The 16,015-nt window shown below is 26.0% G+C and overlaps 3 protein-coding genes across 7 annotated transcripts in view; 1 reads left to right on the forward strand and 2 right to left on the reverse strand.

Annotated features, from left to right (window-relative positions):
- Positions 1 to 10,115, reverse strand: part of LOC109601623 (alpha-mannosidase 2) — a 118,995-nt gene extending 108,880 nt beyond the window's left edge. For all 5 annotated transcript variants that reach the window (XM_049966944.1, XM_049966942.1, XM_049966943.1 and 2 more), the window contains exon 1: positions 9,962 to 10,115. The gene's annotated coding sequence lies outside the window, so the exon portion shown is untranslated. The remainder of the gene's footprint in view (positions 1 to 9,961) is intronic.
- Positions 10,116 to 11,902: 1,787 nt separating this feature from the next.
- Positions 11,903 to 13,278, forward strand: LOC109598463 (uncharacterized). The gene is made up of 3 exons (XM_020014374.2): positions 11,903 to 12,176; positions 12,230 to 12,392; positions 12,451 to 13,278. Exons 1-3 carry the CDS (start codon positions 12,041 to 12,043, stop codon positions 12,884 to 12,886), a joined length of 735 nt encoding a protein of 244 aa, XP_019869933.2. The 5' UTR covers positions 11,903 to 12,040; the 3' UTR covers positions 12,887 to 13,278.
- Positions 13,279 to 13,737: 459 nt separating this feature from the next.
- Positions 13,738 to 15,818, reverse strand: LOC109598464 (gastrula zinc finger protein XlCGF57.1-like). Its single transcript, XM_049966407.1, has 2 exons — positions 15,675 to 15,818; positions 13,738 to 15,619 (listed from the first exon to the last, which is right to left on the reverse strand). The coding sequence occupies exons 1-2, from the start codon at positions 15,816 to 15,818 to the stop codon at positions 14,123 to 14,125; spliced, it is 1,641 nt and encodes a 546-aa protein (XP_049822364.1). The 3' UTR covers positions 13,738 to 14,122.
- Positions 15,819 to 16,015: the final 197 nt, after the last annotated feature.

The following is a 16,015-nucleotide window of genomic DNA, read 5'->3' on the forward strand; positions in this document are numbered from 1 at the left end:
AAATTATCAAATTAAACAGTTATTGTTGAAGAAGGTATAAAATAAAACTTAATTTAAATATAATTTATATTTTTTTAGGTTTGGAAGAACAGACAATTATCACTTGATAATTATTGAGACTTAAATATCTAATGAACAATCTTAGTAAAACTACCCATAATTACTTCAAATTAATTGGTAACAATATAAAAAAAAAATATATTTTAAAAAACTAAATGATTTATTAGTATAAATTAATTAATTTTTGTTTAAATTTAATTGTAATATACATACATACCACTAATACATCAATTTTAAATGAAACTAAATGAGAAAAATAATAATTGTTGCTGTCCAAAACTGCGATTCTGAGTTTTAACAATTGAACACGCTGACCACATAAATATGCACAGCTCACTAAGACGGCGCATCCGCCAATCACTATGTTCGTCCTTTTCCAACACTCGTGATCATATATTTCTTTCTCTTTCACTCTTGCTAAACAAATGCAAATTTGTAAGTGAAGACAGAAGACACATCTTATACTAACCAAAATCAATCAATAGGCCAATATAAATGCGGATATTATGGAATTAATACATACAGGTATGATATATTTAATTTATTTTCTATTATTTTGAACCATATTAGAAAAAATTACAATTCAAAATATAAAATTAAATGTAAGTGTATTTTCATTAAGCCAAATTAATTTAAAATTGTTGTTTGAATATTTTATAGTAAAGTAAAATTTATTTTTTGTGTTTCCTTGTTATCTTCAAATCAAATTCGTAGTCAAATTTTAAAGTATATATTCAAAAAATGGTAATTATAATTTTATTTAAATTTGGATAATCTTTTTAAAGAATAATTAAGTATTGTTTAGTAAAATAATAATATTGATATACGTCAAACCAAATCAAATTTAATAAAATTCAATTTATTTACAATGAATTTGGACTAAATTAATAAAAACTATATTTTAAAATGATGTGCTGTGACATATTTAATTTATTTTAATTTAATCCACATTAAAAATATTAAAATTATATTTTAAAATGTAAATTTAAATTTTTTGTTTATATTTATTAATGCAAAATAATTTTAAACTATTATAAAAAATATAATAATAATCTAATCTAACTCACAAAATCCATGGTTGAAATTTTAAAATGCAAAATTACACTTAAGTATATTAATTAGTATAATTCACTAATTTATTTTTAACTCTAATATTAATACAAATAACACTAATATATATTTGAATATTAAACGATTTTAAAAACGGAACAAAATAATCGTCAGTGCAGACAATTAAGTAAATATTGTGTTGTAAAATATTAATAATATTGATATACGTCAAACCAAATTAAATTCAATAAAATTCAATTTATTTACAATGAATTTGGACTAAATAAATAAAAATTATATTTTAAATTATGAAATTATGTTTAAGTACATTAATTAATTTTTGCTGTGGCATATTTAATTTATTTTCATTTAATCCACATTAAAAATATCAAAATTATATTTTAAAATGTAAATTTAAATTTTTAGTTTTTATTTATTAATGCAAAATAATTTTAAATTATTATAAAAAATATAATTTTTAACTTTTCCAGTTATCAGTAAAACAAATTTATAACTAAATTATTTGTTTATATTTAATTTGAACTATATAATAAAATCTACAATTTAACATATAAACTTAAATTTAAGAGACAACAATAATTTAAAATTTAATTTAACATATTTTATTAATTAATTAAACATATTTAATTTAATTGTTGTTATTTTGAACTCTATTGGTAAAAATTACTATTTAAAATATAAAATTAAATTTAAATGTATTTTTATTATGCCAAATTAATATAAAATATTTATTTGAATATATTATATTGTAAAATAAAATTTAGTTTTTGAGTTTCTCTGTTATCTGAAATAGAAATTCATAGTCAAATTTTAAAATATATAATTAAAAATGATAATATTTAATTTGATACATTTGTATATTATTTTTAAAGAATAATTAAGTAAGTATTGTTTTGTAAATTATTAATAATATTGATATATATCAAACCAAATCAAATTAATAAAATTCAATTTATTTACGATGAATTTGGACTAAATTAACAAAAACCATAATTTTAAATTATGAAATTACATTTAAGTGCATTAATTTTTGCTGTGGCTTATTTAATTTATTTTTATTTAATCCATATTAAAAAAGTCAAAATTATATTTTAAAATGTAAATTTAAATATTTAGTTTATATTCATTAATACAAAAAAATTTAAATTATTATAAAAAATATAATTTTAAACTTTTCCAGTTGTCAGCAAAACAAATTTATAACTAATTATTTGTTTATATTTAACTATTTTAATAAAAATTACAATTTAACATATAAACTTAAATTTAAAAGTATATTCATTGGGCAACAGTAATTTAAAATTTTTGTATATATAAAAATTAATTTCTAAACACATACCCATAACTCACAATGTCCTTGAATGAAATTTACCAACCAAAATCAATCAATTGGCTAATGTAAATGCGGATATTATAGAAATAATACATACAGGTATGACTTTGCTATAATTTTGAACTATATTAGTGAAAATTACAATTTAAAATATAAAATTAAATTTAAGCGTACTTTCATTAAGCCAAATTAATTTGAAATTTTTGTTTGAATATTTTAGTGTAAAGTAAAATTTCTTTTTTGGGTCTCCCTGTAGTGTGCAATACAAATTTTAAAATATATAATTAAAAATGATAACTATTATTTTATTTAATACATTTTGAAAATCTTTTTAAATAATAATTAGTATTGTTTTATAAAATATTAATAATATCGATATGCGTTAAACCAAATCAAATTTAATAACATTACAATTTATTTATAATGAATTTGAACTGAATTAATAAAAACAATATTTTAAATTATGAAATTACATTTAAGGAGATTAATTAATTTTTGCTGTGGCATATTTAATTTATTTTCATTTAACCCATTTTATAAAAGCCAAAATGATATATTAAAATGTAAACGTAAATTTTTAGTATTTAAACGTATTATCAACAGATAATTATCAAGATACAAATATTAACTGCCATAAATTATACATTAATCATGATGCAATTATCAATTGATAATTAACAGCGATAACACGAATTCTTTCACAAAAAACGAAATTTTCTTGTAGATCAATTGTAGGAACAATTCGATTCGTTCGTCTATTTAAACACCAAAAGGAAAATTCGTACATACGTCCGGAATAATGTTTGGCATTGTTCGATCGCACATACAATACCCCGTTCCAGATTGTGTGGACACGCACGCCGCGATCCGGACAATTCGACTTCGCCATGGAATCGTGAATGCGGCCACGCAAATCGAATGCATCGGTAATTGTGAAATAGTGGCCCAGATCACCGCCGCGTACGAACTAAGTTCCGGAGATCGGGCGAAACGGAACGTCCGACCCTGATGGAAATATGGTCGTATGTCAAACGCGATTGTTCCGCCAGACAATGATTTAGGGAATCCCGACTGGGCTTTAGGTAAATTCGGAACTGATTCGTCGGTGATTTATCGACCGAATTTTTAGTTACGTCTAATGACGATTTCCTAAGTGGGATGTTAAATCATTCTTATTCAAATGTGACAATTTTAAGTGGCCCGTTTCCGACTTGAATTATAATAAATCAGCCTGTGCGGATTCGTGGGGAACACGGTGGAACCAACAACAAGGTTATTATGAAATGGGGATGAACTTTTATAAAATGTGCTTTAATTTAATGCTTTTGTTAAGAAGTTTTCGACATAAATTCTAATTTTCAACAAATAACAATAAAAACTGTCGACTATATCTGATTTTCAACATTCATTCATTTTATAAATGTATAGAAAATCAATATTCGAAGAAAATACTTACTTAACTCACAGATAAAATATACCCTTTGATGGCTTGATAAATGGAAATTGAAAATCACTATTTAACCCATTATGAATTTTGTATCTAAATCAAAATAATTTCTACTCTTTACAACCACCTCCAAACGATGAGGCAAAGACCCAATCAAATATTGACAATGGTTGTTTGAAATGAAACTACACGACTCTTCAATTAATAACCACAATTCACTAAAATTTGGTGTTTTTTGATGTTTTAATTGAGATTACATGTTGTTCCACAACATGTCAATTATATTGAAATCCGGAAAAGAACCCCAAAGTAAAATTTCCTCCACCGTGTTTTTATATGTTAAATTTTTATTAGGCGGACGATGATTGTATCATTGTACCTTCTGATCTTCTGTTTAAAATGAATGCATTATTTCAAAGTGGATAATTAATACAATTTTGTGTCTTCTTCACCGTATAGAGTACATAATGGATAAGTTCGTTTATAGACGTCCTTAGTAATGTTTTAGAGACGTAATTGTGCCTGTAAGTTATATTTTTCATCACGACAACGATCCAAAGTACCCCAAAATTGGTTAAAGAATGGTTTTTAACGAAAAAAGTGATTTGTTTGAAAAATTGTGTGAGGGTTCGTATTCAATAGAACAGAGGCAAATTTATAAATTAATTAAATGCCCAAGAGATGTGAAGTATTTAAGGTTTAAAAGTCAAAGGTTAAAAAATAATAAAATAATAATATATATGTGTTAATATATTGAAAACTACTTAATAATTCATATATTTATAATACTAATAGGAATTTTCTAATTATTATTTTTAGCAAACATTATAAATTTTGTCCTGACTCCGTAGCTGAAAGCCTAAAATTATTAACAACGATAATGAACTTACAGTAACACACTTCTATCCAGTAAAGGCAAAAAATTGAGTTTGCTAACTTAAATGAAAGCTTAAATAGCATTACATGGAAGAAATTAGATTTAAACTGGCTCAAATTATAATTGCAAATAGCTAATTATGGACAAATTGTTTATATATACTTCAGTGTTAATTAATTCCAAGTAAATATTATCATAAATGTTATTTAAGAGCAATTAAAAAATAAAAAGAGTATGTTAAAAATAACTTACAACTAATATTTTTTTCAGATTTCGCATTGTGTCTGGTAAAATATTTAAATTTATACACAATTTAAACCACTATTTTCAAGGTGTCTGTCTGGTTTGATCACAATCGTAAGTGCTTTCATTCTAAATTAATTTATTTATGCTGTATAAGTTTATTAATGTTTACATTATGAAGATTTTATTACACATTTTAGTATATATGTAACCTTGTTAGGAACGAGTATTGTGTTTATATTAAATTATAAATAATTTCAATCACAAATTGTGATTTTAATAATTTAATTTCCATACAGAGTAACTTATTAAAATACATTAAAAAGGTGTACTGGACTAATTGAATTGGATGCCAATATCTATAATAGTTATTTTGTTTTTCCTGTTATTGTTGTAACTACTATGCAACCGTTCAATTTAATTTTATTGTTTAAAAATTGAGTCCTTTTTTATTATTATTATTATTATTTATTAAATCGACAAAATTATACCAACTTTATACTTTATGGTCTCTTATTTTTCTCATGAATTTAAATTGATTATTTACTAGGGGCCTTGTGCTTATTATAATTATTTAATCATTTGTTGAAATGAAAAATGCAAGAAATATTATAATTCAGCGTAGCGAGACCAAGAGACACAATAAGAGATGGATGGCTAAGACTTTGCAGCTAAATAAGTCAATCGTTTCACTTATTATTAAAAAATTTAGAGAAACTGGCCAAATGATAGCAACAAAAAAAAAATATCTTGAGTTTGAAATACTTAAAAAAATCAATAACTTGATAATTCGAATGTCAAAAAACCATCTAATCTTATCGCCAACTGAAATTAAAGCCAACTTGGCGGAAATGTAACTTGCTGAAATCAGTTCAAGAACTGTGAGAAGATGGTTTGTGGATGAGGTTTTGTTTGACCCATTCTTAGGATCCCATTCACTGGACCCAGAACAGTGGGGACGAAGAGTATAAATTTAAATTATTAAAAAATGATGACTCTGCTTATGTTAAGCATCCTGTAGGGATAAAACTAAGGAAGAATTATTTTAAAAAGTTGCTATAGTAATGACCACTACTGTAAGTTAAGATACAAATTTCAGGGCTGAATTGTTATTTAACAGCAATAAATACTCGAGAATTATTATTCAATTTCTTGAACCAGTAATTATTAAGAAAGTAACCGCCATAAACAATGCTAAAACCCATTTATAATTAAATTACAGCCTGTTACGAGATTAATAAATTAAAACGAATCGTGAACTCTGACTAGCTGGATGGCAAGGCTGAAATAATTATCATAAAGGTCCGCTTCGCAAAACATTTTTCGTTTGCACCGTTTTTATTGCCGGTGCACTGTTTATTCCGGCATTGAAATTATTACGTTCCAACCGAACCACGGTTACGTTAATTAATTGAAACTCGAGTTTTGTTCGTGAGATTTTGTAGTGTTTCTATTAAAGTCCGCAGATTCGGAGGAATGAAGTGTGTTAAATTGGTTAGAAGTTGAGTTGAGGATTTATTAAAAATTATATTAAATCCTACATATTGGAATTTTAATCGAAAAAGATTTTAAAATGGCCGGATGCGATAGTTTTAATTAAATCATGCTTTATTTATCCTTTTATTATTTTACTAAAATTATGAATACAGAACAAACATTGCAAAATAGGCATTTAATAACCAAGGATTGGAAATAAAATTTTGTACACCGTATTTAGGTATTTGGTATGTAAATTAAATACTCTGATTATTTTTTTTTTTTGTATTCATATTTTATAATTTTAATAAAAATTCACGTTTTCATCAATAAAACCACTAATATTCAGTTAATGCATTATATGTGTACACATTTTCATTAAAACGATATTTGTCAAAAATTATTTAATACTTAACCTAAATAATGTCGTTTTTATGATAATTTACCGTTCTCGTCATTAATATATCAAATATGTATAAGTAACACAACAAAAACATAATTTGAAACCATAATACTTATATGAATATTCATTGAGTTTATTCTACGTATTTTCCCAGGTCACAAGATAAATTAAATCCACAATTGCTTAATGAAATATTTTCATTTCATTAAAAATTCATGTAACAAAAACTTTGATGTTTTAATACAAACTACTAGAAAAACGGAAAACGTTATATTTTATAGAAACGAATGAGAAGTCTTACTTTTGTTTAAAGTCAAGATGTCGATGTGAAGAATATAAAGTGTATAGGGACATAAAATTTAAATACTTATTTTCTGAGATGTAACTTCCTTCTTTCTGATATCCATATTCAACTTAAAATATATAAAATTAATATTACAACAAATTATAATATTGTTCTACAAAATTCGTTAAATTATATGAAATGAAAAATCATAATACTTAATACCCCCTTCTATCTAACGATGATTAATAATTAAAATTAATATTATAGCAAATTATGATAATTTTATACATATTTCTTTAAATTATATTTAAAAAATATTTCGATCAATTCTGACTTGAATCTGAATCAATTTAATAATTTAAATATATTGATAAATTAAAATCTAAATTTTATGTATGTGAAAAATAGTAATAGAAAAAAAATTAGATGTAACCAACCCACTTCTTTCTAATGACAGTAAATTAAAATAATTTCAATAAATAATATAACAAATTATATTTTTTCGTTTTTTTTTAAATATAATAATTAAATTTATGAATTTTAATTTATTTTTTTATTTTAAAATTTTAAGTATAAATCTCTTCTTTTAACGATGATTTTCAAATTAAAATAATTAAAATTTATTTTTTCTTCTTATTAAAATTATTTTTCGTTTAACTCTGACTTAAATCATTTTAATAATGTAAATAAATTGATAAATTCAAATCTAAATTTTATGTATGTAAAAAATAGTAATCTGAGATATAACCAACCCTCTTCTTTCCAATGACAGTTTGTAAATTAAAATATTTTCTATAAATAATAAAACAAATTACATTTTTTTTAGATTTTATTTACTTCTTTAAATTATAATATATAAATTTATGAATTTTAATATAAATTTTAAGTATGTGGTGTAAAAAATAGTAATACTGATCCATAAATATCTGAAACGTAACTCTCTCCTCTTTCTGACGATGATTTTTAAATAAAAAAAAATTAAAATTAATATTGCAACAATATTTTTCGACGTATTTTTTAAATTATATTCAAATTATTTTTCGTTCAACTCATTTTAAAAACGTTAATAAATTGATAAATTCAAATATAAATAATATGTATGTAAAAAATAGTAATACTAATAGAAAAAAATATATGAAATATATCCAACCCTTTTCTTTCTAATGAGTGTTTGTAAATTAAAATAATTTTAATAAATAATACAACAAATTATAATATTTTTTTGTTTTTATATATTTCTTTAAATTTTAATAAAGAAGTTTATGAATTTTAATATAAATTTTAAGTATAAAAAATAATACCAGAAAATCTGATATATAACTTAATATTCTTTCTAACGATGATTTTTAAAATAAAATAATTAAAATTAATATTATGGCAAATTATAATAATTTTCTACATATTTCTTTAACTTACATTCAAAAAATATTTCCTCCTATAAAAATTATTTTTCATTTAATTCTGTCTTCAATTATTTTAATAATTTAAATCAATTGATAAATTAAAATTTAAATTTTATGTATTGAAAAAATAGTATTCCAATTCAAAAAAATTCTGACATGTATCCAACACTCTCCTTTCTAAAATCAAATTATGACATTTTTTATATATATCATTAAATTATATTCAAAAAAAATATTTTATTCCAATAAAAATTATTATTCTTTAAACTCAAATCTTTTTAATAAAAAATTTTGAATTAAACTAATTAAAATATAATAAATTATCCAATCAATATTTAGTCCTAATAAAACTAATTGTTCTTTAATTACTTAATTATTTGAATAAATTTGAATTTAAATTTTATGTATGTAAAAAATAGGAGTACTTTTTTAAAAATTCAAAAAAAGAACTCTAATAATTATTTGTAAATTAAAATAATTTAAATAAATAATGTAACAAATTACAATAATTTTTTATATATAATTTAAATTAAATAATTAAATAAGTATATTTTAATAAAAATTTTATTAACACAAAATAATAAATAATAACATAAAAGTAACAACAAGTAGGCAATAAAATGCAATTGCATACATTTTAATAATTAAATATAAAATTAAACCTTAATTAAAAGAACCACAGAAAATAATTTATATTTAAGAAAAATAAAAAATGACAACTGAACACATAAATACGTCCACACAAAACATGTATTTTCATTTATTTGTATTTGTAATATCTTAACTAATTAATATAAAACAGCGCATCTTTCGGTCTAAAACAGTACTAATAAACTCAGAAATTTATTAATTGAATAAATACATAATAAATTACCTCGTCAAAATCAAATTCGATTTATCGTAAATAAAATAGTACAACAGCATAATTTTCGCAATTGCGATAAAAAAGCGTCCGAATTTAAAATTCAAATTGATAAAACAAGGGAATTCCGAATGTAATTAAAGCCGGTTTACGGGATTAATAAGTCGAAAATTATCTGAATCATGAACTTTGACTATCAAGGTTGAAATAATTATCATAAAAGACGAGAAAACATTTCGACTCCGCATCGTGTGAACTGGGTACGGCGACTCGCTGAAAAAAAATTCCAATAGGCTTCTTGACCGTTGTCCGTGGATGGTCTCGGCACAATTGCACCAACAAATCGCCCAAGTAACCGAGAACCCATTGTCAATCCGCCGGCTAACGGTGCGTCGTATTGCGGTTGTACATTTATTCAATTCTAGCCGGCACCGAAAAGGTTAATTGTTACACGGACCGAATTTGGCCCTGTCACCGGTCAAAAACCAGTCGAAACTCACCTAACATCAATGGACACGGCGTCCGTAAGTTGCACAAACGGCACAGCAATGCAAAAAACGTTGGTAAAACCAATCGCGCCGAACGGCACCCCGCGGTTATTTAAAATTATCAACGATCGTTTTGTTTATCGGAAACGTCAGAGTACGTGCACTCTCGACGCCATCTCGATTTCGACTGTTGTGTTTGTTGGCCGGCGAGAGAGAGCGAAGATTCTTGCAGAACAATCAATATTAAGAAGGCGGGACGTTTGAAGTTTTTTCGGACACCGGCACATAACTTTTTTGACGTGCGGTCTGTGAATTATTAATCGCTTTATTTTTTTGCTTTCGTTTATACAGTTTGTGTGTCGGATTGAATACGGAGTGTATTTAGGTTCCAATTAACGGTCTGCGCGTGGTCTTGTACCATGTAGCGTATCTAATAGTAATTTGTCCGCAGAGCGTGCCTCTAATAAGTAGCAATTTTATATATTTAAATCATGCTAATTCGTATTTCTTTTTTTAAATTATCCACCACCAGATGTATATACTTTTAATGCTCTCAAAACTGTATACTTATACAGTGTGGTCTATTTAAAAATCATTTATTTTTTAAATTAAGTAATCTGTGGAATAAACTGTCAAAAATAGCACAAATCTTATTTTTTAAGAATATTGGAACATTATACTAATGATGATATACTTATCCTAATATTAGTAGCAGCTACTCAATTGAGGCAATGCCTCAACTAAGAAAATGATTTTATTGACAACGTTAATATTAATATATTATTTTTTATGTTTTTATCCTTTAAAATACAATATAATTTAATATGTAAACTAAGATATAAGGATAATATGTTGTAAAATCAACAATTAAACGAGCAATAACAGCTTTCAAATTTCAAAGAATATTTTGTGTGGAAGTTCTTCAGAGACACTTTTAAATGTGACTCTTCATACCAATTCGTTTCATAAATAAATGTGTTTGGTTCCAACATTAGCGCATGCGCTTTAAGGTATTGTTTCTATGGTAGGGAAGCTGAGGCGTGCCTCTAACAAATGGGATAATTCCAAATACCGACACAAAAATTGCCGATTCTTCAATTTCAAAAACTACTTGATCATGTCTCTACTAGATTGAAGGTTTATAATACTTTTAATCTCATTTTTATTACGATAAGATGTCAACCAATATTAACACGAAAAAATTTTTCCAAATAAGAAATGTCGTTGAGGATTTACAGTTAAAATTTCTATGACAATGTTTGCTGTTAAAGAATTAAGCCGTCCAATTCCTAATTTGGATACTTTAACAGATACGGTACAAAAAACTGGGGTTTTGCTAGTACAGGATTGAATAAATTATTTTGCTGACCACGTCTTTTATTTTCAAAGGATTTTGCAGATATTTGGTTTTACTGTGATTAGAAAAATCTATCTTGTCTTGATAACTTTGGTCTTTTCCCTCCTTATATCATATTGATTGGGCAGAGAAAAGACACAGGATGAAATTAAAAAAGTGACTTGAAACAAATTCCACCCACACAGTAGTAGATTTTCTTTTTATACGGAAATCTATGAGCAAGACCTTATTAACAATCCTGATTCTATTGAGGGATTTGATGAGGAAACTCTCCAGCCAAAAACGATGGAAATTGGCGAATCAAATTTTTCTATCGCAAATAAAATGGAAGCCCTATTTGTTTGAAATATTATTATTTTTAGTTTGCCTAAGATAACAATACATTTTTGACTCATTGAAGTGTTTTATTTATTGAAATCATGTATATTTTCTACACACACACAAAATTAATTAATCTAAAAAATCAACTACAATATTATTTACTTGTAATGTATATTTTCTTTTTATATCGGAATATAAAAAAAATGTTACAAAATATCTGGGTAAGTAATAAAATATCAGATGCGGCAACGTTGTTGCATGCGGAAACATAATTAGTGCAGTGGTAGTGTATTTGTATTGTGATATGTTATACACGCATGCGCATAGACATACAAACGGTTTACCTTAAATTTGTTGTGCCAAGTTCTTGACTAAGTTAACATCTTTCGGTTGGTTCCTGGTGTTTATTCAGAATGGAACTTGACAGAGCAATTGTAAACGTTCTAGCAGATTATCCCATAATTTGGGATAGGTCCCGAAAAGATTTTCGGGATAACAGAAAAAAAGAAAATGCGTTCCGGAACATAGCGACCATGTTGAATCAACCAGGTAAGCAGAACAGATTCAATTTGTTTTGATGATAAACCATTGTCTTTTTTTAGTTGAAGTTATAATGAGCCGCTACAAGGCGATACGGGAAAAGTACCGTAAAGAAAAAATGCGAATGGATGAATGCATAAGATCAGGGGTTCCTATTAGAGACGTTGATATTTGGGAACTTTACTCAAGCTTATCTTTTCTTGACAACGTCATACTTCCAAGAAAGTATATAAAAATCCAGTTTATATGTTCGCCATTGTTTTATACTGTTTATTTATTTTAGACGTACTAACTATGTGGTTGACTATATTCCAAAACCAAAAAATCAAGAATATGAGAATAAGCAAGCATCCGCAAGTTCAAACATAATAGACTTTGTTGAGGAAAGTAATGAGCTGCCAAACATAAAGGTAGAGCCTGATGAACAGACAGAAAACTATGAATATGAACTAATGCTCTCACCTACACCAAGTGAGACTTTAAGTTTAAAGGTGTCACCCCCTTCCTCTAGCGTCGGCAGCACAACTCCAAAGGTACGTAAAAAAAAGAAACAACAGGGGAGTGATGAAAAATTAAGTACACAACAACCACTTCCTGCTCGACTAGGAAAATTTCACTGGTTAGGCAAGTTTATAGCTGCCAGTTTATCAGAAATGGACAGTGAGACTGCCAACCAGAAGGTGGTGGAAATTGTACAAATTTTGAACAAAAGAAGTTAGTTTTTGGATAATTTTATTATAATAAATAATAATGATTGTTATTATTAATAACTATTTTATTTATTATAATTTTAATAACATTAAAATGTTTATATAATTGATGGCACTTTGTTGAGCAATTTGAGCATCCAATCTTGAAATTGAACAAAAAATACAAATTTTATAGGGGTGTATCATTTTAAAATGGACCACAGTGTATGTTTATTTGGATTATAAGTGTGTCAAAATGTTTAAGTTTATTATTGTTTAGAGGGTCCCACGCAAAAGATTAACAATTAGTGGGTTTTGTTTATTGTTATAGAAGCTCAGATGTATAAAAATAGGCATTTTCACACATATGTGTTGTATGTATTATGTTTTTACTTATATTATTATTAAACAACTTAAATGGATTGGCTATTATTTCTTTTTTAAAACTGAAATAATGATATAAATAAGTATATTCTTATATTACTCTAAAACGAAATCTCCGTGAACAGTTTTTAATTCAAAAAATAATCAGAAATTCCTGGGATTCCCCTATCTTACGTTTCCGTTAGTTTGAATGCAGAAGGTAATTATGTAGACAATACATTTATATAAGAAGTGCAAAAATTGTGAAATTCCAATATTTCTTAAATTAATATGCGGAGGTACCCAGATAAGTAGCATTATTACTATTTATTGTCAATTAGGAAATACATACATGTAATTAAGGGTAATCAAAATATTTTATATTTTAAAATAATTACACTGAATTCTTTCTACAATTATACATTTTGTAACTAAAAAATCAACTTGAAAAAAAAAGGCACTACGTGGGTAATTACTGGACTTACAATTAAAATAAAACAAAAGTTATATTTATTATATATTTTTTTATTACAAAACCTGTTTTGCAAATAAAATATTTTATTAATATTTACTAGAATATTTTCATAAAAATGCTGCCTCTCTCCTGCATTACACTACAAATATTTCATATTTATAGAATTACATTTAATTTTACCAAAATAGTAAACATACTAATAAATTATATAAAAATGTCTAAATTGGAACAATGGGATCTCTTTTATAAAGTGACCTGTGATGGAATAAAATCATAATTAATAATTCATATACATACAGATGTATATAATCAACAAGTAATATTTGTAATATAATAATAAACTATTGAAATATGTACATATGATGGAGGTAGGAAACATTTCATGTGAAAGACAATTGTGCACTTTAAAAATTGAACACCATCAAAAATTAAAATTTGATGACATAACTGTGTTCAGTATTGATGGGTTTCGTTTCAATTTGAATTTCAATAGATCTTGGCTTGTGTATTTTTAGATGCGCCGACAGTTGATCTTTCCTTTTAAACGCATTTCCGCATATGTTACAGCCAAAGTTTCTTTCACCAGTATGTATATACATGTGATCCTTTAAATGATTTGAGGTATAGAATGATTTATCACACAACTCACAGTTGTAATTTCTGATGTTTAGATGGGTCTTCTTGTGATGGCTCAGAGCACTGCTAGTTTTGTATGCTTTGTTGCAGGCATCGAAATTGCATTTGAATGGTTTTTCATTGGTGTGGAATCTTTCATGTCTTTTCAAGTCATGTTTTGATACAGTGCTGTAGCCACAAAGTGGACAAATTATTTTCATTGACTGGTTGTCATGTTTCTGTCTTATGTGACTTAATAAGTTATTTTTTCTGTTGAAAAATTTTGAGCAAATTTCACAAATATATTTTTCATCTTCATGCATTTCTTTGATATGTTTTTCCATATTTGATTTTAAGACGAACATTCTACTGCAATGGTTACATTTGTGTTTGTACTCTGGGTGGCTTACCAGATGATTATTATGTGCTATAAGTGTAATAAATTTATCTTGGCATTTCAGACATCCATGCCTTTTAAGTAAATGCTTTTTCAGGTGATTCGAAAGTGGTCCATCAAATTCTTTTTTGCAAATTAAACAGTTTCTGTCAGCATTATCCACTTGAATTGTCTTGCAAAACTCTGATGTGTGCATGTGTGCCACCAGCTCAAACTCAGTAGAATAACCATAGGAACATAACTTACATACCCATGTTTTTGAACACCAATCTGAATGCTTTTCAGTGATATGAGATAAATATTCTTCATAAGTCTGCAGGATGAACCCACAAAAATTACAAAATACTATAGGATCTATTTTTTCTTTGCCTTCATATAAAAAATGCTGAATATAGTGAAGGGAACACCTTAATTCTGTTTCAAAATGTTCATTGCATACTGTACAATTGTATGTTGTTGATTCCTGTTCAGAACTCTCGTTCTCTTGAATTTTTACATTCCCTTTACATCTTGTTTTGTGCTTTTTTAAGTAGTCTTTTCTGAAACTCTTCCCACATTTTTCACAAGAACCCAATTTACTTCTATTATTTTTTTCTGGTTGTTCTATTGATTCTTCTTTTGTTATATCATCTTTTACTGTTGTTGCTTCCTCAACTTCAGGATCCTCATAAAATTCTGTACATTGATCCTGATCACTTTCAAGGTCTAATTTTCTTTCAGTGTCTCCATCAGTCTGTGGTTCAGTTATTTCAGATGGATCTGATTTGGGTAATTCATTTTCTATGGATTGAACATAAACACACCTAAGTATCTTTTCGTTATCAATTATTGAAAGTTTAAAGCTACTGATGGCTTGAAGTTGTCGTTCACAGTTGTAACAAATGTTGTTTGGAAGGATATCTTCATAAGGTATCTAAAATGTGCGATTTTAATTAAATATATTTATGTTTAATATTTGATATCCTTACTTCTAACTGTAAATTGGACGCTAGTTCGTGCAGTTTGGTTGGTTCTCTTTCATAAAACAATGGATAGGTAACTGATTGATTAACATTTAAACAAAATCGACAAATTTCATTTTTATTGTCTGGCAAAACCAGACGAAGTTCCATTATTTATTATGTGCGAATATTTACAAATACTTATAACCTCAAATGCCCTGTTTTTAAAATTTCATCGAATTCCCATTACTTCAAATCATGTCGCTTCAAATTTATAATATAATTTTATGTTTCTATGTGGAAATTCTATAAGTTTATTGTTTTTTCTGTCATTGTGGCGTACTATTTTACTTTTCAATTGATAAAAT

This window comes from Aethina tumida, chromosome 4, assembly GCF_024364675.1.
Source record: "Aethina tumida isolate Nest 87 chromosome 4, icAetTumi1.1, whole genome shotgun sequence".
Lineage (NCBI taxonomy): Eukaryota > Metazoa > Arthropoda > Insecta > Coleoptera > Nitidulidae > Aethina > Aethina tumida.